The sequence below is a fragment of the Parus major genome, chromosome 6, assembly GCF_001522545.3.
Source record: "Parus major isolate Abel chromosome 6, Parus_major1.1, whole genome shotgun sequence".
Taxonomy (NCBI): Eukaryota; Metazoa; Chordata; class Aves; order Passeriformes; family Paridae; genus Parus; species Parus major.
This window is the reverse complement of record NC_031775.1, coordinates 2,860,440-2,887,851: the sequence shown is the minus strand read 5'-3', so window position 1 is coordinate 2,887,851 and position 27,412 is coordinate 2,860,440. Positions and strand designations below refer to the sequence as shown.

The 27,412-nt window shown below is 43.7% G+C and overlaps 1 protein-coding gene across 2 annotated transcripts in view; it reads right to left on the bottom strand.

Annotated features, from left to right (window-relative positions):
• Nucleotides 1–27,412, bottom strand: part of PRKG1 (protein kinase cGMP-dependent 1) — a 369,556-nt gene that overhangs the window by 49,072 nt on the left and 293,072 nt on the right. For both annotated transcript variants that reach the window (XM_015633750.3, XM_015633749.1), the window contains exons 8-9: nucleotides 13,102–13,167; nucleotides 5,542–5,616 (exon numbers count right to left, since the gene is read on the bottom strand). In XM_015633750.3, coding sequence (XP_015489236.1) covers nucleotides 5,542–5,616; nucleotides 13,102–13,167 — 141 coding nt within the window. The remainder of the gene's footprint in view (nucleotides 1–5,541; nucleotides 5,617–13,101; nucleotides 13,168–27,412) is intronic.

The following is a 27,412-nucleotide window of genomic DNA, read 5'->3' as shown; positions in this document are numbered from 1 at the left end:
AAGAAACTTATTTATCTGGCATCACCTGTTTCCAGCAGTTCCAAAACCACTGGTTCCCTGTAGCAGCAGAATCACTCCGTTTTATTTGTTTTACATTTTGTTCAAGTGCCTCCCTGTATTTTAAGTCAGCAGGTAACAGCAGGACAGAAATAGCCCAACTTCCAGTGGTGTAATCCTTAAAAGCTGTTTAGATAAATCCTCAGGATAGCTCCAAAATGTGCTGGACAAACAATTTACACCACCAGGAGTGCACAGAAATGTTTTAATGCCGCCTTTGCCTGGACCCCACCCCCCAAAGCTGGCCAAGGTTTCTGCTTAAAGCACCGAGCCAGCGCTGCAGGGAGCTCCAAACTCTGGCATTAGCAGAGTATTCCCAGCAGCTCCTGAGAGAAGGATTCCCATCCATGCCAAAGGAATGGCTGATATTTCCAAGGCCCAGACTATCAAGCACTCCCACCATGTGCAGCTGGAATAGCCACACACACGAGACATCCACATCTCATTTCTGCTCCCTCTGGAATTTGTTATCCTAGGGATGATTTCTGCTGTAGTTTCACTTCCTCAGGGCAGCCCTAATTCCATAAAACAAAGAGGGCAGCCCCAATCCCACAAACAAATGCAGGCAGCTGTTGGAAGAGCAGCCTGCTTCAGAGGCCTTGGCTTTTCCCCACTGAGGCTTCCATGTGACATCTGCCCCAGCCCATTATCACATCCAAAGGTCAGCTGAGCAAAGGGAGAGCTCAGATGAGCTTATTAACAGAGATTATTACCTAAACAAAACAACCTGGCTTTCAAAGGCCATTTCACGTATCCCTGGTGGCTGACAGAGCATTCCCAGTGCTCTTTCTCCAGAGGGAAGCAGCCACCAAGTCCTCCTGGTGTGGTCTCTGTGTGAATAATTCAAGTCTGCAAAAATCCAGCAACTCCCCCTCAAAAAACAAAGTCACATTTAGTATTTACCTTCACTTAGGGACATCACCCTGTGTGGTCTCTTCCTGGGCTCTCATATTTTCAAATTATATATTCAAATCATATTTTCAAATTATTTCTGAGATGTTTTCTAATTGCACCCCTATTTATTACAGCAATCAGGAAAATCTGATAGAGCTGGATACAAACTACCAGTGGCTTCAAGATTGAATAACAAATTATTTAAGGCTGAACGTTGGGAAAAGTAAAACTCTCCAGCAGGAAGAGAAAAAGTTCTTCTGTATTAGAGGCCAAATAATGCCACCTAAAATCTCAGTTTTTCTGAACAGCAAATGTCCTAGCTCACACAAACTGAACAGGTATCGATGATCAGTTATTGCTTCCACACAGCCCTCACCAGGGATGAGAAGGGTTTTAATTATTTACACAGTTTAAAAGAAATGACTGCAACCTCTGCTTTTTATAGCCCTGAGGAGTTTTTTCCAGCTTTTTGCACATCCCACGGGATTTCTCTCCAGTCTGGCACCACGGATAGCCAAGGCAAAAGCTGCTTCCCAGATGCTTCCTAATTCAGGGAACAAGGGACACAGAGGGAGATGGAGCCTTCAGCACAGCTCCCTGACACCGTAGAGCCAGCACATAGTGTCTATTGCAGGAAAAATGACATTCCATGCCTTGGTGGATTATTTCAGCCAAAGTTTTCTAGCCCAGCACCAAGTCAGACCTCACTAAATCATCCTCTTTAAATGGCAGTTCCCATTTTGGAATCCTAACTCTGCCTCTTTCCCTCCTGGCAGGGGTTAAAATCTTTCTTGGCTTATCTCAGCCTTATTTCTAAACCAAATAAAACCATCCTTCCCTAATGCCCAGAGCTGTTTTAGCCAAATAACCCCAGGGCTGGCTGGATGTCCAGAGCCCTGCAGAGGCAGCACCTGCAGGCAAAGCTTTCCCAAGCTTTTCCATCACTGCAAAACAGGAGTTTCCATGAAGATAAACTGGTTTCTGATCATTTTTAGGGAGCTGAAGGGCCAATCCAGCCTCAGTATGTTTATGAAGATGTTACCTCATCCCCAATGGATCAAGACTGTGACCATCACTTTGACCCACAGATATGAAAGTTGCATTTCTCATTTCTGGATCCATGGGTGGTGAGATCTTTCCTCTTTTTCCTCTTACCCTTTATTTATTTTCCTTTCTTTTCCTTAGATTTCTTTGTACTTTTATATTGCTTAATTTCCATAGGTGTATAAAATGGAAAAATATTCATAACCACTCTCTGCAGCAAAATTAAGTCAATTAACTCCTGGGATGCTTTTTTATGAATAAATAGTGTGAGAGAAGGGGTGTAAGATGAAAAAGGGGACTAGAAAGGGGGACTAAAACAAAAGGTGTTGATAGAATCATTCAGGTTGGAAGCAACCTACACTGAGATAATCCTGATTATTTGGCTGTTTCCTTCATGCCCTAAATGCCAGTGTGGCTGGGCCTGGCACTGGGACACGAGTGCTGACCTTCTGGACTCCCATTTCCTCAGAGAGTGAAGCAAATTTGCCTCTCTCCTTCCCCTTTTAGGAGGCAACTATAATATTCATTAGTTAATTAAATCATTAAGTCATTTGAATACATTTGAGAAGTAGAATATTATAATTCATATTATAGTCTGCATAATCCTATAATTAAGATTATAGCCTACAATTAAAATCTTGGTCTCACAGATGACATGCCTGCAGTTGCTGATTTAAGCAGAGGGAACACAAAGAATGGATGTTAAATGGAACTGCCAACCCCAAGCTGACAAAAAGCAGGAAACTGCCTCTAAAATAAAAATAAACTCAATAAATAGTTCAGCTCCTTCAGGCCTGGAGGACAGATGGATACACAGAAAGATATTCCAAGCCTGTAACTTCTGCCTAACATCCTGTCAGCCATGCCCTGAGCTCTGTGACTCCAGGGATGTGCTCCAGCACGGAAATGGGAAAAAATCCCAGTGCCACTAATTTTGTAGGCATTTACAGTCCAGTCCTGTACATTTACAGCTCCAGAATGAGTTGGGTTGGAAGGGACCTCACAGCCCATCCCATTCCAAACCCTTCCACCTCCCACTAGAGCAGTCCTGCCCAAGCTGGCCTTGGTTATCCTTGGTGATCCACAGGATGCATCCCAAGGCCTTTTCCCAGCTGGCAAGGAGAAAAGGAGATGTGAGCTAAAAAAAGAGGAGTGAAAACATTCCATGGGATTTGCGTAAAGCCTCACAAACCTACCCACGTTTTATGTTCCGAGTTCTTCCCTATCACAAACCTCCCCTTGGAAAAAATAGGCCTTGAAGGACAATTAGCTGGAGCTAATTAACTGCTGCTTGGAAAGGAATCCAGGTTAAACTTGCTGCCAAGGAGACTTTTCTCCCAAGGAGTTTTGCCTCGTGAGGTAACTCTGGAACACCAAAACTTTCTGGAAGGGCTCACAGTTCTTCTGGGGTCTCTCTCCAAGGAATTTGACAATTTTTCCCTCCCCTATCCATCTTTCTGCTGGTTTTCAAGGAGCCCAGCAAACAGGAATGTGGAATTCGACTGCTAAATACTCTGTTTTTCAATAGGGCATTCCTTTTTCTTTGGATGTTTTTCCAAGCAGACAACACTGATCCCTCCTGCTCTGAGGGAAAATGTCAAGATGTGACAATAACGTCACTGTCACCTCTGCTCTGCAGTGACAGGCCTCCAGCATGGGCCTCTGACTTTGAAGATAAAAAAGTTGCTATCAAAATTAATTGGTTCAGATTTTTTGGGAACAATTCCTCCATCAGCAGGGCCTTGCCCTTCCATTGAGATGAAACACTTGGCATTAGAAGTAAAGGACTGGAGAAGATAAAAGCTCTTTAAATGTGAAGGTCAAAGCCCAGTGGCTCCCAAAAGGAAGAGTTTCTTCCAAAGAGGTCCCAAACCGCAGCTTCCCACATACTGTACAGCAGATCCTAAAATTCCCCAAATTATCCTCAAAATCTCCTCAATCTGCATCCCCAATGTTCCTGGGGTAATAAATACTCAAGAATAGAACTTAAAATTATAGATGTGGGAAGGGCACATTTTTCTTGGTGCTGATGGGTTGTGGTGGCACCTCCAAAAACCTTCTGTGACTGTGATGTCGTTTATGACCCCACCCAAAATTCCCCAATTTTATTCCCAGTGTTTTCTTCCCTTCTGCTCTGATGGAAATCAATATAACCCAAATAGTAACACTCAAAAATTAACATAAAATAATAACTGAATGACCCTGGGATACTTGGAATCATCTGTCTGAAACATTCTATCCCCCAAATCCCCTTTTTTCGGGATGGTAAAGGAAGTTGATGGTCTCCCACCTTTTTCATTGGGTCAACAAGAATTTAGGGAATATAACCTTTTTAATGGAACGTCTTTATAAGAAGGAAGCTTACTTTTGTTCTGAGGCAGGGAAATATTATTCCAATCTGAAATGCAACCCTTTGAATACCTTAAAATGAATTAAATCTAATATTTCAAATATCACTCAAAGATAAGAAAAGAGAAATGAGTGGGTATTTTGAAAGACTAACAAGTTTTGCTTGTGAACTTTTGAGATGGATCTTAGTTTCTGAAACAAACCAGGAGTTATTTTTTATCAATACTTAATTGGGAATTCTCACTTCCCCTCCACAGAGGTGCCCAATACCTTTAGCAGACACCATTCCAACCCCTCTGGTTTAATGAGAAGTTTCTATGTGTAACTTAATTGGAATCTATAATTTAGGCAATTACTCAGAGCATTTGACTTTGAGAAAACACTTCTCCCCCTCCTTAATGTGCTATGAAAAAAATCCCTATAAAAGCAAAATAATTGAGAGAGGGGGAAAAGAAAAGAAATTTTGTATAGAGCAAATTTAATTTTCTTTTCAACAACTTCTGCCTTTGAATTGTGTTTGGTTGATATTGAGCACCTCCTGAAGCAGAACAGGAACCTCTTGAAAAGCTTTAATCATTGGGATAGAATCAGAGCTCAAAGATTACAGACTAAAATCAAATTGCAGCTCAAGAATGAATAAAAAGTGGGTTTTAAAAAAATATTTTAATCTAATACTCTACAGTTCCCTTCTGAAAGGAATGAGTATTTATTGTGGGCTTCAGATGAATATATTGCTTTACATCAAGGCAGCTCCAGTTTTTAACTGCAAATGACAAATTCCACTGCCCATCTTTTGTCTCAAAACATGTTTGACTTTGGAAAGTATCTGAGAAAGGTCAGAGTTCTCTAAAGAAATTAAATGTCTTCAACAATTCCCTCAGGTGCAATTCCAAGATCTGGGGTTTCTCACCTCACAATATTCCAAGATTTCCAGAAGATCCACTGGATTCAGATATTGTGATTGAGCAGGACCTTGGGACAACCTGGCTCTGGGCACTGACCAGAGGAGACCTATCTCCATATTCATGGGGAGAACCAGGGAGGTTCATGAGGAGGAAAATTCCTCCATCCAGAGGAGGAATCTCTCCTTTTAAAGCTGTTTGGTATTACTGTATGAAGAACAATGATGTTTTTTTGGGAATTCCAGTGGTCCACCATCAACAAACATAAGTTTGAGACTTGATGCTGAGCACTTACTTTGCTTTTGCTTCTGCGTCCTCATAGGCTTTGTTGGAGACGTCATCCAGGCCCCCGATCAGGTGCTTGAAGGAGCTGTAAAGACAAAGGGACGCTTTGAGAGGAAAATCACTGAAACACCAAGCTTGGAAAATACCCTGATGATCATCCAGCCCCACCAGCACTACCAGGTTCACCACTGAACCTGAAGAGATTCCAGCTGGGAGACAAGAAATCCAGTGTGGCTTTTTGGCAGCAATGGGGGCTGGATCGATGCCAGTGACCCACCAGGCCCAGGCCTCAGAAACGTTAGAGATGCAGAAACCAACACCAAGAAGATCCAAAATTATTTATCCAGCCCACTGAAATGGCTGCTGGAGGTTTTCACCCTCCAGTAGAAGCTTCAGCATAAATCTGCCGATGTGAAGTGTGGTGGCACCTCAACCATCACATCCCTGTCCTCCAACCAGGAGCCCTGTAAATCCCTCTGCTTCCAAAGTGACATTTTTGTTTCTGGATCCCAGATGTCTCATCTTTACAGTAAAAGCATCCAAAAACACATCAGAGGGGGTTCAAACTGAAGGAGAGGGAATTCAGGTTGGATATTGGGAAGGAATTGTTCCCTGGCAGGGTGGGCAGGCCCTGGCACAGGGTGCCCAGAGCAGCTGTGGCTGCCCCTGGATCCCTGGAAGTGTCCAAGGCCAGGCTGAATGGAGCTTGGAGGCACCTGGGATAGTGGAAGGTGTCCCTGCCCATGGCTGGGGTAGAACAGCATGATCCTCAATATCCCTTCCATCCCAAACCATTCTGGGATTCCATGAAAAACTAGAAATTAATAACTGGAATCAGTGTATATCTTCAAACAAAAACATTCCAGATGAAAAGCTACTTTCTTCTATGCAATTCCAGAATTCCCAGTGGGTCTGTCACATGAACATTTTCTTTTATTCAAGGAAGAAAAATTTGAAAAGATGAACTGCTGCAAACCAGAGTCTCTTGACTGATCTCTGCCTTAATGTCACAGCCTCACAAATGAAAATCCTGCAATTCTTCTGTGCTCCTGACACTCCTGAGGCATGAAACATGGAGCTGAAGAACAGGAATTGCTCAAAGTTGACCAAAAAAAGAATGGAAACATTGAAAAAAAGCAAGAAAAAACCCTAAAATCCCCACTGAGGGCCACATTTCTGACTTAAGGAATAAGAAGGGGATATTACATACAGCCCTTTCTCAAGGAGGAGTTGTAGGATCAAAGAGAATGAATGGCACTGAGCAGGTGAGGAAAATCCAGGGTAGCTGGGGCAATGCACTACCCTGGCAGGCACGGGATGAGCCAGGGAGACTCCATGATCCTGGAATGGGAGTGGTGGGACCCCGGGCAGCTCAGACACACTGACAGCCCTGAGCGGCTCCTTCAGGAGACACCTGACCCTATGGAATGTACCCCATGGATGTGTGGAGAGTGGAGATAGCACCTGCAGCAGAACCAAGGGAGACACAATTATCCTGTTGGGAAAAGCTGGATTTTCCCCATTGCTGTGGGGCAGGAGGTGACAACTGGGAGAGGTGGTTTGGATCTGCAGCTGCTGAAAGGGCTTTTCCAGAGGAATTCTCCTCCCTAGGGCTATTCCAGACAATGCTGTGCCCTGTGCTCTGGGATGGCCCTGCTGGAGCAGGGAGCTGGCACCAGGTGCCCACTGTGGGCCCTTCCAAACTGAGCCATCCTGGGATTCTCTGCTGGGAATTACAGCTCAGGAAATGCCCTCTGCCCACACCAATTTCCCCAGTCTTCTGCTCCACTTAATTAATCAGATTTTAAATCATACAATCAAGGACATCATTTATGCAGCACAAGAAAAGCAAATTAATTAATTCTTTAATGAGGAAGAGGAAGGCACAAACCCCTTTGCTCTCACATAAACGTGTGTTAGTGGTTTTTAACCAGTCTAGTAATTACTAATATTTTTAATATTAGGATGTGTTAATCATGGAAGCAACTTTTCAACCCCAAATTCCTTGCTCAGCAGTGAAAACAGGAACAACTCAGCTCCTTCAACACCTCAGGTTTTATCTTCCTGCTGCTGGGAATGTGCCACAGGCTGAAGCCAAACCTTGCAAGGTGACAGTGAGAGCAAAGCAGGATCGGGGTGTTAATGGCTAATTGCACCCAAACAGGTATTTAGGCAATTCATTAACACAGAAACACCACCCTGGAAGGCCCAAAGACATCACCTAGGGCCTAAACTGTGATTTAGGCTTGGTTTCCTTAGGAAACCAGGGTTAAACCCCAACCCCCTTTTATTTTTTGGCAAGGCAAATAAATCTTTTCTAGTGAAACAGCAAAGAAGAAAAAGTCACTGAAAGGAGTAACAACAGTTTTGCTAAAACCCTTAATTTTTATTAAAAATTTTAAGCCAGACTTAGCACTGGGCAAGCTATCAAAGTTCACTTGAGTCCCTTTTTTATTGCCCATCTCAACATTGTTGAAGTCTCGGCTCAGTCCCAACCTCTCCCAGAATTCAATCAGAAAATGCTCAGGTTTTTTTCTCCTCATGGCCTTTTCTTTTCATTTTTTCTATTCTCTCCTCATAACCAATTTTCTCCATGGATAAACTTCGCTACGACTGGGAGAAACAGCAAAGCAGCAAACCCTAAAATCTCCACTGAAAGAGCTCAGCTCAGCTTATATGGGGTCAGTCATGCCAGGATAATACTTTTTTATTTCATTTTTCTCCAATTTCCCTTGCCAGGGGGGCTGATCCAATAACCTTTGTTGACACCTCACAGCTCTCCTTGATAAAAAACAAACCCAGGCTTTGAAACACAGACAAAAATGGGAAATGCAAAGTAGAAAAGCAGAAAAAAGCTGAAATATTTAAAATGTTGCCTTAAAAAAAAAAAAGTGCATCCTCTTGATATGTGCAGCTGAAAAATACAAGCTGGAAAAACAGCATTTAGTGTAAATTCCAGGTAGTTCTGTAAGTCTCTGTCAGCAGCAGCTGTGCCTTGAGTTTTCCTGGCTCGGATCCATTAGCTCCTCTCTCTCCATTTGCATGAGGCAATTTTGTCCTCCCAATACCCACAGTGTTGCTAAATCTCTGAGCTCCAGGAAAACATTCTTGGCGCCATAAATAAATTATATGGAGGGGAAAAAAAATCCCATATAAATAAAAGATGAACCTGAATCAACCTCAGTGTAAATATTCCAACAGTTCAGGAGCAGCCACGAACACTTTCAAACACATTCTCAGTTTCAAGAGGTAGGTTGGGGAAAAAAAAATATATAAAGTTGCTCCAACTTGTCCCTGAGGGTGCCAGTGATGATCCAAATGTCAGGAATAAGTTTGGAGCCTTTCCCTCCTGTTTTCTCTCCATACAAAGGGGCTACAGTGAAGTCTGTCTGTGCATCTTTATCCAAAGTGATCCACAGAACAGATGCTCAAAGAGTGCCTGCACCATTTTTATCACAAGACCTTTTAGAGACAAGTTCCTAAAGGACCAATCCATCAAATCCAGCACATATTTGCTAACTCTTCCCCAACTGTACTTCTGGAACAAATCTAATAACCCCTCTAAGGAGCCTGGAAATTCACCAGGATGAGCTCTGACAAGGCCAAGCTTGGAACAACTTGGAGGCAACACCACGGAACAGCTCCCATAGTAACTTTTTTCCCAGAGGATGAATTCCTGCAGTGTCACCACAGGAAAAACTTCATTAACAACAGCCTTGATCTTGTAGGTCAAGGCAAGCCCTAAAGACAGGAAGTCCATCAATTGTAAAAAAAAAAAAAAAAAGCACTTGGAAATAAAAATGCCTAAAAGGCATCTGAGAGGTGCTGTAAAATATTAATGTGTGTCCCCAGAGTGGAGGTTTGAGCTGTGTGGCTCCTCAAGCATCCAAAGGCTTATCCCAATTCCCTCAGATGGTCAGCTGGCCTTTTCTTCACAATTCCCATGAACACTGTGTGGATTTTGTTGAAGTTTCCAAGCCAATTCCATAAGCCCATGGTTGGGTCTGTGCTCCATGGCCAGCAGGAAGAACATTGGATGAATCAATCCCAACTCACCAGAGAGCTTGGGCACAGAGCCTGTCCTGTGGTCCCTTCTCAGGGCTGCCACCCTCATTTCCTTAGCCTTGTCACCCTCTCACTTCACTTTCCCCACTGGATTATTACAGTACCTCCTCTTCTGTGTTGAAATTTTGATGATAATGGGAAATTCTTTGGATTTTTTTTTTATTTTCTGAATTCCAGGTTCTTTTTTCAAGTACAACCTTCTTCCTTGGGGGACCAAAATGAATGGTACTCCCAATGGGAACCATAGAATTCATAGAAAAGTTTGAGTTGGAAGAGACCTTAAAGCCCATCCAGTGCCACCCCTGCCATGGCCAGGGACACCTTCCACTATCCCAGGCTGCTCCAAGCCCTGGCCAGCCTGGACTGGGACATTTCCAGTGATCCAGAGGCAGCCACAGCTGCTCTGAAAATCTGTGCCAGGGCCTCCCCACCCTCACAGGGAAGGATTAAGAGCATTAAGGACCAAATCCCACTGAAATTCATTACTCCAGTAATGGAAGCGACTCAAAACCACAACTGTAAGATGGAAAAAATGCCAATGCTTTTCGGAACAAATATTTTCAGGACAAGGACAAGTGGGAACAAAGTCCACGTGATGCATCAAATGCTTCCTGCAGGTTGTTTTCATTGTTAGATCAGGATTTTGCTCATTCCTACACCAGAAAATGATACTGGGAATGCACTTTGCAAAGCACATCTTCCTAGATTGGCAAAAATAGCTGCACTACGTTTTGGGAGACTTTGGGGTGGTTTGGGGACGGTTTTGGGACTGGGAGAGTCCTCTTGTTTCACAAGGCAATTAAAAAGCAAGGCAGCACCAACATCATCTGGTAATTAAAGACCCATCACGAGCTCCAGTTTGGCTTCCCTTGTGGTATTTCTGACTTCCACTGATTCAGCCATGTACCCATTTTATACATATTTTATAAATTCCAGAGATCCTTTTAGGCAAAACATTCCCTCTTTTCATGCTTAAGCAATTCCCTTTTCAAACCAAACTTGTGCAAAGCTCCTGGCTCATCTCTGTGATGAAAGTTTCCCATTATTTACCTCCAAACTACAAACTCTGCAGCAGCTAAATCAGCCCTAACATTGCTGGGAATATTGGCAAATCCAGAGCCAGGTTCACACCTCCCTTAGGAATAACTTCCTGTAGCACTTCCTTTGTTAATGAGATGGGAGTGTGGCAGCTGGAACAATTTTTGGATGCCTTGGGAAGCCTTTCACAAGGAATTTGGAAGAGCTACCCTGCTGCAGATAATTCTGGTGGGTGGTGTTGGTCAGTGAGACTGGAATTCTCCAGGAATTCCATGTGCTAAGGAAAAAGTCTTTTCCCATCACCTGATTTTTTGAAACTACAACACCAGCTTTGCTGAGCTGCTTCAAATGGGGACACCCACAGAGAGTGGAAATTGCTGCTTCAGTGGTTCCATCTGATTAGGCAAGGAGCTTGTCTGGCAAAAGGAAATATTTGGCAACTTCAGTGACTTGTGTCACCCCTCCTGCTGCATGGAACAGATTCCAGCTGCAGGGAACACCCACTCCCTGCTCCCATTGCCACCTCCTGTGTCACTCAACATTCACATCCACCACCACAACCCAAAAGGTGTAAAATGCACCCTATCTGGATATAAAAAATTGGTTCTTTTTCCTCACCAATCTCCCAAATTGCCACAAGTCCCAGTAATTTATCTCCACATGAAATTTTGCTCCTGTTGTTGTCATGCCTACAAAATAACAGCCTAAGGAAGAGCTGGGACATGAAATTCAGCACTGGCCAGGACACAGGACAGCCTGCTCTGAGCTATAAATAGGGCTATCAATAGGGTCACTTTTCTTGCACTATAAATAAGAATTGTATAAATAGTGTTACTCTGCTAATTGAAAGGTGTTAATAGAATCTCTGGGGTAGATTAACCACAGCTTCATCAGTTTAAATTTAACTTGTACTTCCTTACTATTTCAAGGGCATTGTATGCCAAGGACAAGGCACAAGAGACAAGGAAAGGAACAGTCTGGGAAATAATCAGGAATGAGCGACTTGAATTATTTGGGGTTTTTAACTCTCACAGTGAAAACTAAAAATACCTGTTGCAAAAGTGTGAAAATAAAAAGTGTAAATTACTCGTTGCTTTTTATTTCTCTGAATTAGTGATTGCTAAATTATCTAATTATTAAAAATATAAATATTATTAAAACATTATCTTGCTAAATGATCAAATTCTTCTTCCTCTCTTTGCCCCACAGCACAAGAAGGGTGGGTGGGTGTTTTACCTACCAGGTTGAGAAAGGAGCTCTCAGGTGTTCCCCACCTGTGTTCAGTGGACAGACCACGGGTTTTGCAATTAATAATGAATTAACATTAAGCAGAACTTCTCAGGATTTCTGAAGGCATCCCCCAGCCCAGCCTCTACAGAACACTGGATTTCCAGAAATGGGAGATAACTCAGCATGAACCACTTGTGTCACAGCAGGATGGAGGGGATGGAGATCAGCCCTAGAAGAGCACAGAATCCCATCTCCCACCAGAACACAAGCAGGGCTCCAGAATCACTTCTAGGGATGCACACGGATCCAGCTCCTGGCCCTGCCCAGATGCCCCAGCAATCCACACTGCTCTGAAAGCTCCTGGCCCAGAGGTGGGTCACACATACTTCAAAAATCCAATGGATTTCTTTTCCTTTCCAACACTGGCAATTTTTTCTCATTATTCCATAGTTTCTGGCTCCCTCCTGCAGGTTCCTTGGACCTCAGGCACTGGGGGAGGCAGTGAAAAGTCAATACCTATTCACCCTCGCTGTGGGTTTCACAGATCCCTACCACATTCCCATGGAAAGATTCCCATGAAGGTGTGTCCGTGCCTTTTGCTGGTCTGTGCCAGTGCTTCAGAATGGGAAAACCAGCCCAGGAGTCATGTTCAATTTTGATGTCATTTTATATCATTTTTATGTCATTTTTTAATCCCATTCCCAGTAACTGCAGAGAGCAGCTGGATTTGCAGCACTGGAGCATCCAGGCATGTTCTTTTCAGGACTAACCCCCCTTACTTCTCTCAAGCTTCCTATACAAATTATTATTCTACTTTTCTGGTCTCTTGTATCTCCTCTGAGTGGCAGAGCTCCCAGCAGGGCTGTGGCCTTCTCCCAAGGACTCTCCATCCCCACACTGACTGGGATAACACCTTGCTCCAACATTTGGCAGGAGCTGATGCCTTTCAGGACGTGAACTCCACCTGTGTCCCACTGTAACACCCAGCTCCCTTTTCCAGAGTAATTCCAGCTCCTCCTTTTTTTCCATTTGGACTTTCTGTGATTCTAATTGTCACTATTGAGCTTTGTCTGGTTGATTTAGGGCCACCTTCCCTCCACTCATCAAGGACATGTCTGACTTTATCACCCCACATTAAGAGGCCTCTCTGGAGAAGATGATCCAAGGCTCTCCTTAAGCTCAGGAAAAGGTTTAAATTGGAGTTTCCCCCCAGCCCCAGGCAGAAGGAAGAACTTACTCTCTGTCTATGACCAGACAAGTGACAGCTTCAGCTGCGATGACGTTGGCTGTCCTGACATCCTCCCTGCAAGAAAAAACACATTTCTTCAGTTATTTCCATGACAATTTTCTGATTTCCAACATACAGGGTTATTCAAGCACTTTCAGGACAAATTTTGGGCTTTCACAGCTTTACCTTGCTGTTTTCATCATCCATATATGTTAATAAAAGACTAGAATTCCAAGACTAATAAAAGTATTAATTTAATTCATTTTAATCATGTTGATTTGGTGTTCCAGTGTTTAAGAGCCAGCGCTGCATTTTCTGGGTTCACTTTATCCCAATTCCCTCCAAACTTTCCATGTTTCAAGGGTAAGTGGATTACAGGCAAGAGAGACCTCCCCTCTCCTAAACACCCCTCATCCATTTAGGCAGGAACACCACTCTTCACTTCCACTGAAGCAGAAAATGAGATGTACAGGTGCTGTTAGGAATAGAAATTCCCATTTAAAGACTGGAGGTATTAAAGCAGGAATATGATTATAAAGGGGTGATGCACGTGCACTCTCCGTTTGAGGTCATCATTAATTAACTTTAATTGCTTTGAAGCTCTCTTCATGTTCATACTTTTACAGCAGAGCAAGCAGAAATACAAGGGAAGAACATTAATATTCCAGGCTGTGCTGGAATGCTGACTCTGAGTCTATTCAGACTGGAATTAAATGTGTATTAGTGCTAATTTACCCCACTGATAAATCACATTGTGCTTATTTAAAGCAAGAAGAAAGAAGCAGTGGAATAGCAGTGGATAATTATCTCTATTAATTCCTAAAACTTGGGCAAATGCAGAGAGGATAAGGAAGAATATTGAATTCCTTATTAAGTTGCTGTAGCCAGCTTTTGCCAATATATTGATCCATTAAAACAAGAATTCAAATTCGTTGGTGTCCACAAATTCCCATTAAAACTCAACACATTTGTCCCATTACCCCAGATGCCACAAAAAGGCATTTATCCCTTGAAATTTATGGATCACAGACATCATTTTGTTACTGTATTATACTTAGATGATTACAGATCAGGAAAATATGATAAAATTGGTGGCTTCAGTTCAAATATTTCCAATAAAATCTGAAATGAGGTATTCAATGCATAATGTGCTGTTGTAATTTCTGTTATCTTCTAGTAATCCATCCTTTTCTAGAAGGTGACTTTGGCCAGCAGCTGCAGCACAGGGAGGTACAGAAATCCATGGCATTCAAGGATGAGGAAACTTTGGAAGTGCATGGCATGAAAAACTCCAAGTGCAAGGCATTAATTGGGAAAGAAATTGCTAAGAGGGAATTAAAGGCAAGAGCAACCACCAGCAAGTGCCCAGCATTCAGTGAGAGAGTAACTACTACAAGTAGGGGGCATTAAAAACAACAAATAATTACTACAAGTGCACAGACTTTGGTGTAGAAGTTACTGTTACAAGTGCACGGTATTAAGTGCAATGAGTAATTACAACAAGTCCAAGAGTAATTCCCACCAGTTCACAGCATTCCATGGAAAACTGACCACTAGTAAGTGCACAGCATTAAATGCAGAAGGAATTACTACAAGTGTATTTATTGCAACAAGTAATTAGTACATGGGAACTGCATTGAATGCAAAAGTAATTACTGTAAGGGCACAGCACTAAATGTAATAATTACTACAAGTGCAAAGCATTAAAGCCAGAAGTTACTACTGGTAAACACACAGCATTGAAGGGAAAAGTAACCACTACAAGGGCAAGACATTAAATGCAGAAATTACTACAAGTGCACAGCATTAAATGCAATAAGTGACCATGGTATTAACTGAAGCAGGAACTACTACAAGTGCAGAGCATTAAAAACAAAGGTAATTAATTACTCCCAGTGCACAGCATTAAATGAAAATCTAATTACTAGTAAATACATGAAACCACTAATTACCACCAGTGCAAAATATTAAATGCAGAGGTTACTCCCAGGAAATGCACAAAGTAACTACTACCAGTGCAACAAGGAATTATGACAAGTGAAAAGTAATTACCGCATTAAATGCAACAGGTATTTAATTACTACAAGTGCATTAAATACACGTAATTATTTTAACAGCTCAGCACTAAATGCACAAGCAGCTATTAGAAGTGCAATGTGTAAAACACAACTTATTAACAATTAATTAATTCATTCATTAATTCCTGGCAGTGCCCACCACCCCCTGTGGCCCCAGGGAGGAGAGGAGAGCACTGACTCAGACACCCCCTGGCCTTCATCTCCTTCTTCCTCAGAGCTGCTTCCCGAAAAGCTGCACTCCTTGTCTGTGGAGTCATCCTCGCTCTCCGAGTGCTCCATGGCCCCGACTGCTCCAGCATTTCCCCTGCACACGCCTGATCCCCTCCCGAGTTCTGTGTCACCCCCTGCCATTTTACAGCTCAGCCCTCGGCACCTGCACAAAGCTCACAGCTGCTGCGGGGGCTCTCAGCCACAGAAATCCAAGAGGGGAGGATTTGGGAGCCCTCAGGAGATCCTTGGCTGTGGACAAGGTCCAAAAATCTCATCAGAAGACCTTGTGCGCCCTTTCCAGCTCCTTAATCCCACGGTGGAATTAGGTGGCAACAATATCCATGTTCCCAAATGTTCCCAGGTGTGTCACCACACCACTGGAAACACGAGGACATTATTTAAGGGATGAAATGCATAGATCTATTTTTCTCCTTGGAATTCACTGCCAACTTCACCATTGGGAAGTTACAACAATTTTGCTTCTGACAAGCTGTCAACAACTCAGTTTAAGAAGAGATAAGTTTATACTTCAGACTCTGTGTCATGGTTTTACCTTAGGCTTCCATAATTTGCCCTAAATATGAAAATATTTGAGGTGATTTCTGTTGTTTTGCTTTTTTTTTAACCTTCCTACATGCCCAAACTGCTTGATGACACTTGCTCTCACTGCTCCCAGTCCCTTGGATAGGGATTCCACCCCTGCCCTGGGCAGTCAGTTCAAATGTTTAACAGCCCCTTCTCTAAAGGAATTTTTCCCAATATCCAACCTAAACCTCTTCTGGTGCAGTTTGAACCCGTTTCCCCTTGTCCTGTCCCTGTTCCCTGGGAGCAGAGCCCGACCTCCCCTGCCTGTCCCCTCCTGCCAGCAAGAGCCAGAAGGTTCCCCTGAGCCTCCTCTTCTCCAGGCTGGTGGAATCTCAGCAGCAGCTCCTGGGAGGTTTTTCCTTTTAGAACTCCCAGTGCAGTAAAGACAGAGCAGAATTGCCTTGACCAACAGAGCCTTGAAAGACCTGAGGCCTCAGCTTCATAAATATTCCAGTCAATTATCACAAAGGGCTCCTTTTATTTTTTTTATTTTTTTTGGTAAATCTTGTACAACCCTTGACAGGGCTTAAACCTTTTGGCTGAAGTCACTGGGAGTAGAAATATATTTTAGGAGAAGTTGGTAAGTGCTAACGAGATGCTCACAAGGCATAAAATAAAGTATTAGAGGGAGCTGGTACATTTCCTACTTGGACAGCTGTACATTTTGCTTATATTGAGTAAAAAAACAGTAAAATAGTATTTTTCAAGCTCAGCTACCTGGATTGTTGTTCTCTAACAAATTTGTTGTTTTCCCAATATCCATGAAGCTTAAATCACATGGGGTTTTTGCTACATGTCCTCAGACTGGGGTACCTTGGTGTCAAACCCTCCTGTTATATTTCATTCCCTTTTAGGAAGTGAGATTTTTATGCCTGACGGGATTTTTACAAGATTTTTTATGAAATGACTTTTCAAGTGCAGCTTTTTCCAATGGCTCCTTTTATTAGTTTCACATTAAAATCTATAGAAGTTTAGTAGAGCATGCTGTGTTTATTAATTCCAGTGATATATTTTTATATCAAAGCCAATGGCAAATGGATGTTGGGTCCTCAAGCAGATAACATGTTGGATAGCCAAACTGGTCTGAGCAGGGTGGTTTTCCCCCATGGAAATCAACAGATCCAGGTGATTGATGCAGACATGGATCACAGAATTTGTTAAATTTGGAGAAGAACTCCAAAGTCACCAAGTCCAGTCTTTGACTGATTCCCATTTTGTCAACTCCATCCCTGGCAGGGTGGGCAGGCCCTGGCACAGGTGCCCAGAGCAGCTGGGGCTGCCCCTGGATCCCTGGAAGTGTCCAAGGCCAGGCTGGACTTTGGGGCTTGGAGCAGCCTGGGACAGTGGAAGGTGTCCCTGCCCATGGCAGGGGTGGGGCTGGATGGGCTTTGAGGTCCCTTCCAGCCCAAAACCATTCTGTGATCCCATGGACACAGCCACATCCAGTTGTTTCCTTCCCTAAAAATGAGGATAAAACCCCATTTCTTGGCCTAAGAACCTGGAGAACCTCAAAGGACCACCCAGAGCTCAGTGCCTGCTCCTCGCTGGCTGCTCTGCAGAACTTGCTGCTGCCTGGGAGAGTCTCTGGCAGAAACCTCCCATCCTGTGGGACCTCAGGAGATGAGTGCTGAGATCAGCTGAGAATGCTGTTAATGAGTGTTTTCAGAACTAAAAAATGAGGTTTTCCCTGTGGGTTTTAAATCATGCCACAGGACTATGCAGAGGTTCCTAATTTGCTGCTATTTGAGTTCTTTAATGCATTTTCCCACCTTCCAGCACTGCACACTTGACCTTGTTACAATATTCGTAATGAGGTTGATTTAAAGCATTTAGGACAAGACACACCAGAGAGGGGAAAAAATGGGAAAAATCAGTTATTAACTCGAATTTAGCAGTAAGAGGTCAAAGCTCAGCATCTCTATCTTCTCTTTTATTTTATTGGGTATTTTCTGTTTACACCATGACTTTCAGGTGGGAGATAAGAAACAGCTTTACTGGGTATTCTGAGGAGTAGTACCTAAATTTGGTGATCTTCTATTCTTTAAAAAGAGGGATTTGCCTACCTGGAGACTTAAACATGTCTTTTTAAAGCTTTGATTACCTTTTATTTGTAATAATTTCTGTAACTTCACCTGCATCTTGGCCTGTAGTTGCACCTGCCAATTCTTGATTTAGTAAAAATAAATAAATAATCAAGGTTTTATGTGCCAAAACCAAACTAAATCTCATGGTTACTGGGCCTGCTGTGAGAATCTTATTCAAGGAATCCAACTGGCATGGAAAGAGATGAATTCCTGGACCTGGTGGGGGTGACCTACAAGGGATTCTGGTGCTGGGAGTACAACAGTAGTGTTAGGAGAGCAATTTAGGGTTGTCACCTAGCAGATTCCCAGGAGGAAAGGGATGGATCCCCATTCCCAGGCTCATCTCCCACTGCTGGTGGTATGTTGATGGATGGTGCTACTGCTCTGAATATCCCAAAAAATTTATTTATGGCAATGACAGTCAACACCTTCACCTTTTGTGTGCTGTGGAGCAGCTTCTCTCCTTCTGGTGGACATATCCCACCCTGCCATGAAGGATTTCACTGCCCTAAGAACACCTTTTAGGTGATTTTATAGCACCTTATAGGTGATTTTATTTTATATGGCAGGTGCTGTTGAACACCCAAATATGAAGGTGGAAGATTCAGCACTCAGCACTGGGAAGGCACAATAAAAACCTCAGCAATTATTACACTCATAATTTCAAGCCATGATGACCCTTCAAGAAACCTTGTCTTCCTTTTATCACTTTTATAAGGCAAGCAGGAATGTAAGAACAAATTGGGATGAATTCCAACACGGTGTTTGAATCTGAGGCCATTCAGCACAGGAAGGACTCACAGCACTAAAAATCAGGAACAAAAGTGCTCCTTCTCCCTGGCAGGGTCTGCACTAAAACACTTCCAGTGGTAAAATGGGAAAGAACTTATGGAAATTTGATTAGGGATTAAAAGGGTTTTTATAAAATAAAATGTCTGTCAAAAAGAGGAAATAAAACTCAAAGCTTAAATAAAATATATATGGGGAAAAAGCCCAGACATGAAGCTGAATTATAGCCCTGGATTTTGAAAAAGAGTATTGGAATAATCTGAGAAAGTCACCTGGAAATTAAGAATTATATTTTCCTAATAAATGTTCTGATATTAATATTCCCATGGGTCTTTCAGGCTTGGCAGAAAGTAGCACTGGGTGTCCTTGGGATGTCAGCATCTCCATGGGAATCAAATTCCTCCTCAATTAGTTTTCTAAAAAAGGGGAAGTTTGGTGCATTCGGGACAAAGTGAAGTTTTAGATAAAAGTTTCTGTCTTCTGGGAATATTCACGTCCCAAATGTGTGTTTCAAGGAAGGATCCCACTGTTTAAGTGTCCAAGGCCAGGCTGGACAGGGCTTTGAGCAGCCTGGGATAGTGGAAGGTGTCGCTGCCCATGGCAGGGGTGGGACTGGATGGGCTTAAAGGTCCCTTCCAGCCCAAACAATTCTGGGATTGATATTTGGGGTTGATATTCTCTCTATATATATATCTAATATCTAAAGAAAACATTAACTATTTATTTCCTGACAAATAGCACTTTCCAGATCCACAAGTCACAGGTATCAAGCCCCAGGGAACACAATTCCCTGTGGCTCTCTCTTTGCTGGTGATGAGCCAGAAGCCAAAGTCAGGCTGGAACTTCCAAAAGCTGGAGTGCCAAGGGAAGGTGGCAGATGGATTTGGGATGTTTGCCTGAACACCTGAGCAAAGTGACACCCTCAGCTCAGTTTCCACACAGGTGTTCACACTTCCAAGTGCCAAACAGCCTTTCTTGAAACATCTGCCCACAGCCAGGAGGATCCATTTCACAAATCCCATTTCAGAAAAACAAAAATTCCACCTTCTGTTAATTCCACCGAGCTTTTCTGAGTCCTTCAGGCAAACAGAGGGATTACTGGCAGTGCTGGGGTGGGAACACTTGGAAGTCAGAGAATGATGGAATGGCTTCGGTTGAGAGGACCATTAAGGATTGGCTCATTCCACCCCCTACCATGGGCAGGGACACCTTCCACTATCCCAGGCTGCTCCAAGCCCCAATGTCCAGCCTGGCCTTGGACACTGCCAGGGACCCAGAGGCAGCCACAGCTGCTCTCAGCACCCTGTGCCAGGACCTCATCATCTTCCCAGGGACCAATTCCTTCCCAATTTTCCATCTGACCCTGCCCTCTGGCACTGGGAAGCCATTCCCTGTGTCCTGTCTCTCCATCCCTTGTCCCCAGTCCATCTCCAGCTCTCCTGGAGCCCCTTTAGGCCCTGGAAGGGGCTCTGAGTTCTTCTGGAGCCTTCTGCAGTACCTGTAGGCTGCCATCTGTCACAGCCCCTGCTCTGCCTTTTCTCTGGGCACAGAAACTCCATTTGTGCCACCCCTTGGGGAATCCACCTGCCTGGGAAGGGAATTCCAATTAAATCCAAAAGCTGCCACAACACAGTGAGGATACACACTGCAAATCCAAGGCCCACATCCAGCTGAAATCCTTATTGTTGCCGACTTTTAAGGCTGAAAGAGTATCTCATCCCTTACCCTTTGCTTCCACATCCTGCATGGAATCTGTTTTAAACCCCTCTAACTGCACCCCTCCCACCATGGCTGGATCTGCCGGCATCAGGACAAGCAAGGAATCCCAGAATTGTTGGAAAAGCCCTTTGGGATCATCAAGTCCAACCATCCACGAAACAGTGCCCAGTCCTCCCCTAATCCCTGAGCCCAAGTGCCACATGCACAGTTGAAATCCCTGCAGGGAGCCACTGTGTCCCATTGGTTTCCCACTGCAGAGAGGGGAACAATGCTCAGAAATCCCTCTCTGCTGATGGTAAAACCATTTCCAGTGGGCCCACCATTCCCACTGCTCCCAGGAAACCCTCAGTGATATTGATATAACTTAACACAGTGTTTCCAGCAGCTCAGAAAGGCAGGAAAGAGCAAACAGAGCTATAGATTAATTTTAATTCTGTAGGAATTAAAATTGGTAAACTAAAAAAGTTTTGCTCATCCTACAGCTAAAACTTGTAGGTAAACTCTGGCTTAAGTTTAGTCTGAAGTGACAGATAAACCCAAATCTGAGTGACACAATTCTGACACTGGATGGTAGAACCTCCTTGCCTGCCAAACCCATTAATGATTCAACCCAATTACTCATGTAATTTATTCAGAATTATTGTAATGAACCGGAGTCTCACTAGTCCGTAATTAATTCTATTCCCCAAGTGAAACAACCCAGGGGTACAAAATGACCACTTATTCATTAAAGTGAAATAAAACCCTACCACACCCCATCCATTGCAGTTTTAATCAGCCAGTGGGTGACAAGAGCATCTTTAAGATATATTAAATGTTAATTATCCCATTCAAGGACAAATCAATTAAACCTTGAACAAATGAGAAGAGTTTCTAGAAACTGGTGCCTTACAGACCTACCCCACATGAGGAACTTATCTTCCAGCCTTGACCAGATCATTCAAAGCCAGGCAAAGCCAAAAATCCAGGAAATGCCAAAACCCCAAGAAATTTGCACAGATGAAGAGGAAACCATGTATTTGCATTATTGTCCTCAAAAAAGAAGAGCAGCAGCAACAGAATTCAGCAGCCAGAGCCACATGAAATAGCCCTTGACACATTTTCTTCATGATGGATTCAGGAGGTGCACTTCAGTATTATTAAGTTAAGAGACAAACACAAAGAGGGAGTAAGAATACCTCCAAGACCATTGATAAAACACCCCCCCACCTTGTCAACTCCTTCCCTGGGAGGGTGGGCAGGCCCTGGCACAGGGTGCCCAGAGCAGCTGTGGCTGCTCCTGGATCTCTGGCAGTGTCCAAGGCCAGGTTGGACTTTGGGGCTTGGAGCAGCCTGGGATAGTGGAAGGTGTCCCTGCCCATGGCAGGGGGTGGAATAAGCTGATCCTTGATGCCTCTTGCAGCCCAAGCCATTCTGGGATTCAAAGAAATCCAAGTCCTTTTTCCCATGGCTGCCTCATCCCTTTCCAAGCCCTTGAAACTGATAACAACTTGGCCTTGGATGGAAAATGTGGATCCGCCAAATTGAGAAGTGAGCCAATGCTTCTCCTGAGCTCCAGAAGGAACACAGGGTCACAGGGTCATTGTCCCATTATGACTTCAAAGCTCCTGACAATTAAAATCCTTCCCTTCCACTGTCTCACTCTCCTTAATCTGGAATCTCCACATGGGAATAGCAACTTCTGCAGCCATAAAAGGAGAAATAAGGCTACAAGGTTAAGTTCAATACTTTATTAGAGGCCTTTCATCACGAGTTTCCAAATGATAAAACATTTCCTAAATGAGCCTGCATTCCTTGGAGATGTCCTGCTTAGGGAGTTCTATCCATAAAATACCCAACGTTGCTCAAGGACATGCTGGGGGCGAATTTAAAATCTAAATTTTTCCTCATTTCTTTTGCAGCAGTGGGACAATAAATGAACAGCGCAAAAGGCTCTGATTTTTCCAGCATTCCAAAGAGTTTCAGCTCTCCCAAGTTTCCCAGGTGGAGCAATCTCTCCTAAGCTGCCAAATTATTTATTTCTTATTTATCCAAGTCTCTAAGAGCCTTTCCAGAAAGGACACATGATGGAAGATTAAAAAATATAATGCAATACCTATGGATTGATCCTGTGCTCTTGTGGACACCCCCAAATCCATGGAGATTAGATATATTCCCATTTTTCTGACAATAAAGACCAAGGTCAATAGCTTTTTGAAGCAAATAGTGGTAATAATCCCAGTTAAATGCCATATTACTTTGCTTAAAGTACTTCTCTTGGGATTCATTCCCTCAGGGATTTTTTTAAAGCATCTCCAAGTTCAGGAGGTTTAGCTTGGACATGATGGAAAACTTCAGGAAATCTTGGAGCAGTGCAATAGGTGATGCTCCTTCCTTGGAGAGTTTTAAGATTAGGCTGGACAAGGGAATGATGACTTTGCTCCAGGAGTTGGGACATTCCTGCTTGGAGCAGGAAGTCACAGCAGGGACCTTTGGAGCTCCTTTTTGCCAATATTCAGTTGATTTTTTCTCTATTTTCTGCCCACACTTCCCCACTTCCTCTGGCAAATCCAGCTCATTTGTAAATGTCCCAGACTAAGAACCACAGCCCCAATTCCAGGTCCCGTGAAGAACAAGAAACAAACACCTTTTGGTGCCACCTCAGTTTTCCTTCAGGCAGATTTATCTGAGAAAGGTTGAAGAGAGCACTGGGAGAATTTCAGATGCCAATATCAGATGCAAGACAGGAGAGAAAATCCCAGCCTTAAAAGCACTGCATTAACCCGTGGAAATGGGAGATGTTGGAAATACCCAGCTTCAGAAAAGAACAATATTGGCCTTCACATTCCATCTCCTTCTGCAAAGTTTCCTGGAGGACATTTCAAAGTGTCCAAAGTCAGGATGTTAAAAGGTCAGGATGTTAAAATCCTGGGAAGGCTTCACCAGCAGTGGAGGACTGGGATCACGTCCTGGTTGTTTGACGCAAGATTTACTCTGCAGCTTCTGCATAAAGGCTTGGACGTCATCAGTGCAAAATCTCTCAGCCTCTTTACAGCCTGACGCATTTCCTCCGCTCCACTGAACCCCCAAATATTCCCAGCAAGTTTTACCTTGCCTAATTCCTGTCCTTTCAGCATGGAGAAGACACCCCTGCCTGGTGCTGCAGCTGAGGGTGAGGAGCTGCAGTACCATGGAAGAGCTGAGTCCCTCTGGTCTGCAGGACTGTCCAGGAACTTCACATCCCCTTCTCTCTCCCTGATTTAATTTCCTTTCATTTTCTCCACCTGGGAAAAATGTTTTCCAACCCACTCAGCTGTAGAAGGCTAAAGATGGTTTGGAAGGCTTCAATCCAGGACTAGAAGGACTCATTTATTATAAAGGAATTGTTCCCTGGCAGGGTGGGCAGGCCCTGGCACAGGGTGCCCAGAGCAGCTGTGGCTGCCCCTGGATCCCTGGAAGTGTCCAAGGCCAGGTTGGACTTTGGGGCTTGGAGCAGCCTGAGACAGTGGAAGGTGTCCCTGCCCATGGCAGGGGTGGCACTGGATGATCCTGATGCCCCCTCCAACTCAAACAATTCCAGGATTCTGATATTCCCTGTCACCATCTCAGCCCCAGAATTGTGCAAAAATCATATTTTAGTACAATTTTTTGGGAGTGAAGTTCCCAAATATTTTATATCCAAAATTATACAACAGGATGAGAAAATAAACCAGCACCTAGGACAAATGCTGAGTAACCTCCTGTAATAGTCATTTTCATCTTTATAAGATCATGATTTATATAAAACTCTAAAACCTTCCAGTTTATTCTCAATTCTACAACTGCCAACCTTTCATTTAATTACAGCCTGACTGTGGACATAATGGAATTTAGCAGGTGCCTTAAGGATGTGTCATTTAGAGCTTTAGACTTCAGGAGTCAAGAACTGGATTTTACAAAGCCAGGGGCTGAGGGGGAGAAAAAAAAAATTAAATGCAAAAAATTTTGATGAATTTAAATATCTGCCAGCCCCTTCAGCAGCTGGACTGAAATTGCTTTGTTAGAGAAGTTTTGTCACATAACCCTAAACCACTTTTTCAGCCTGAACAAACCTGAGAGTAAATTGAAATGAAGGTTGCCCACAGCTTTAGTAGCTTTAAATGAACTTTTTCCTTTTTTTTATTGAATATAAACACAGCTAAACCTCTGAAAATGTCTGTTCCATCCAAGGCACACAGCTCAATGATTCCCATCCCTCCTGTTGGATTTGGGACAATCTGTGGTGAAATTTCAGTGAGAATCACTGACACCTTATTCCAAACAGCAAAAGCCTGCATAGAACTCGGTGATAAACATCAATTTGAAGAAATAAATACAGGAAATGTAATTATTGTCAGCAAATCTGCAAATTTCTAGGGGATCTCAAAGCCTGGGAAGCTCTGTGGGTCTTTACTGGGAATTTCTCCCAGGCTCAGAAGCATCTGGAAGAAGCCCCAGGATACTGCAATAAATGGGTGTGGGATGCCAAAACCACCAGTGGAAAGGTTGGATGGGAGCAGGTCATGGAGGAAAAGATGAAGAGCTGGGGCAAGAAAACTGAGGGCCCCAACAAAAGGGTCAAAGTAATCCTGATGGATAACAGCAGTTCCAGAGCAGACTCAGAGTGTCCAGCCATAAAACCTCTGGAGGGTTTTGCCATATGGAAATCTTGAGACTTTCCATACAGGGAACTCTCATGTTGGGAAAGAGACAAGTCCAGAAATGAGCTGTGAGACATCAGGACAGATCAAATTAGCTGAAAGTTCAGTGAAGAGAGGAAAATAAGCACCAAAATAAAATTTAAAAAAAGACAAAAAGGAGGAAATAAACCCCTGGAAATCTCTGTGTGGAGGCTGGAGAATCAACACAACTCTTCCACCACATGTAGGAAGAAGGAAATTGGGAATGCCAAGAGAAAGTCATAGTTGGCAACTCTGAATTCCAGAGTCCACAACTCTCCAAGTCCAAAGATGGATTGGTGGTCCTGGCTTTTTTTATGAATGCTTAGGAGTGGCTTTATTAAAGACCAACAGTTGAGCTGATTGACCAAAAGATGAAGAAAGGAAAAAGAAATAAGAATCAAATCCATCCATTCAAATGGATGCTCTAATCAGAGCCCTTTGGTGCTGGAGTCGTGCCAGGTACGCTCTGTGAGCCCCCTCCAGCTCAAACCATGACTTGATGATGCTGTAAAACTGGAAGAGAAATCCCAACAGCTTTCCACAAATAAATATTGGTGGAAAGGAGAGATGAAAATAGGGAAGCAGCTCAGAACTCTGCCACTGAGGAGCTCAAAATGTGCTTATCTGGTGAGGGAAAAAATCCAAAAGAGAGAAGGAAATGAAGGGAAATAAAAGGATTGTAGATAATGGGGATCATGAAGATAACTTCAAGAAAAGATCAGAAGATAATTTCTTTTGCATCCCAGAGCAGGACAGAGTTGTGATGGGACATGTGCTTCAAAACAGAGATCTTGAGGGCACAGGAACAGACACAGTCCCTGTGTGCCAAAGGATGAGTCGATGAGGCAAACATCCAGCCTGGATGGGAAGTGAGGTTTCAAAGGAACTTAGGAATAAAAAGAGGGTGTATCATATTTGGAAGGAGGGTCAGGTCTCTCAGGAAGTATTTAAGAGGGTTTCTAGGGCATTTCTAGGGTAGGAAAAAAATTAGGGAGACCAAAGCTCAGCTCGAACTTAATTTAGTAAATTTGTAAAGGATAATAAAAAATGTTTTTACAAATATATTAATGGCAAAAGGAAGGGTTAGACCAACGTCTGTTCTTTATTAGATGCAGGAGGGAACTTAGTAACTGCAGATGAGGAGAAGGTGGAGGTGTTTAATGCCTTCTTTGCCTCAGTCCTCAGTGGGAAGACAATTTGCCTTCAGGACAACTGTCCTCTTGGGTTGGTAGATGGTGTCAGGGAGCAGAATGGTCCCCCTGTTATCCAGGAGGAAGCAGTCAGAGAACTGCTGAGATGTTTGGATGTTTATAAATCTGTGGGCCAAGATGGGATCCATGCCAGGGTGATGAGGGAGCTGCCAGCTGAGCTTGCGAAGCCACTCTCCCTCATTTACCAGCAGTCCTGGCTCACTGGTGAGGTTCCAGATGACTGGAAGCTGGCCAGTGTGACACCCATTCACAAAAAGGGTGGGAAGCAAGATTCTGGCATTTATAGGCCTGTCAGCCTGACCTCAGTACCCAGTAAGGTTATAGAGCAGTTTATGCTGAGTGTCATCATGCAGCACTTACAGGATGGCCAGGGTATCAGACCCAGCCAGCACGGGTTTAGGAGGGGTAGGTCTGATCCTGATCCCAATGTCTGATCTCCTTTTATGACCAGGTGACCCACCTGGTGGATGCTGGAAAGGCTGTGAATGTTGTGTACCTGGACTACAGCAAGACCTTTGACACTGTCTCCCACAGTAAACTCCTGGAAAAGCTGGCAGCTCATGGCTTGGACAGGAGAACTCTTTGCTGGTTAAGAACTGGCTGGATGGCCAGGCCCAGAGAGTGCTGGTGAACGGTGCTGCATCCAGCTGGCAGCCAGTCACCAGTGGTGTCCCTCAGGGGTCTGTGCTGGGGCCAGTCCTGATCAGTATTTTTATTGATGACATGGATGAGGGTATTGAGTCCTTCATTAGTAAATTTGCAGACAACACTAAGCTGGGAGCATGTGTCGGTCTGTTGGAAGGGAGGATGGCTCTGCAGAGAGACCTGGAATGGTTGGATGGATGGGCAGAGTCCAATGGGATGAAATTTAACAAGTCCAAGTGCCAAGTCCTCCTTTTGGCCACAGTAACTCCTTGCAGTGCTATAGGCTGGGGGTGGTGTGGCTGGACAGTGCAGAAAGGGAC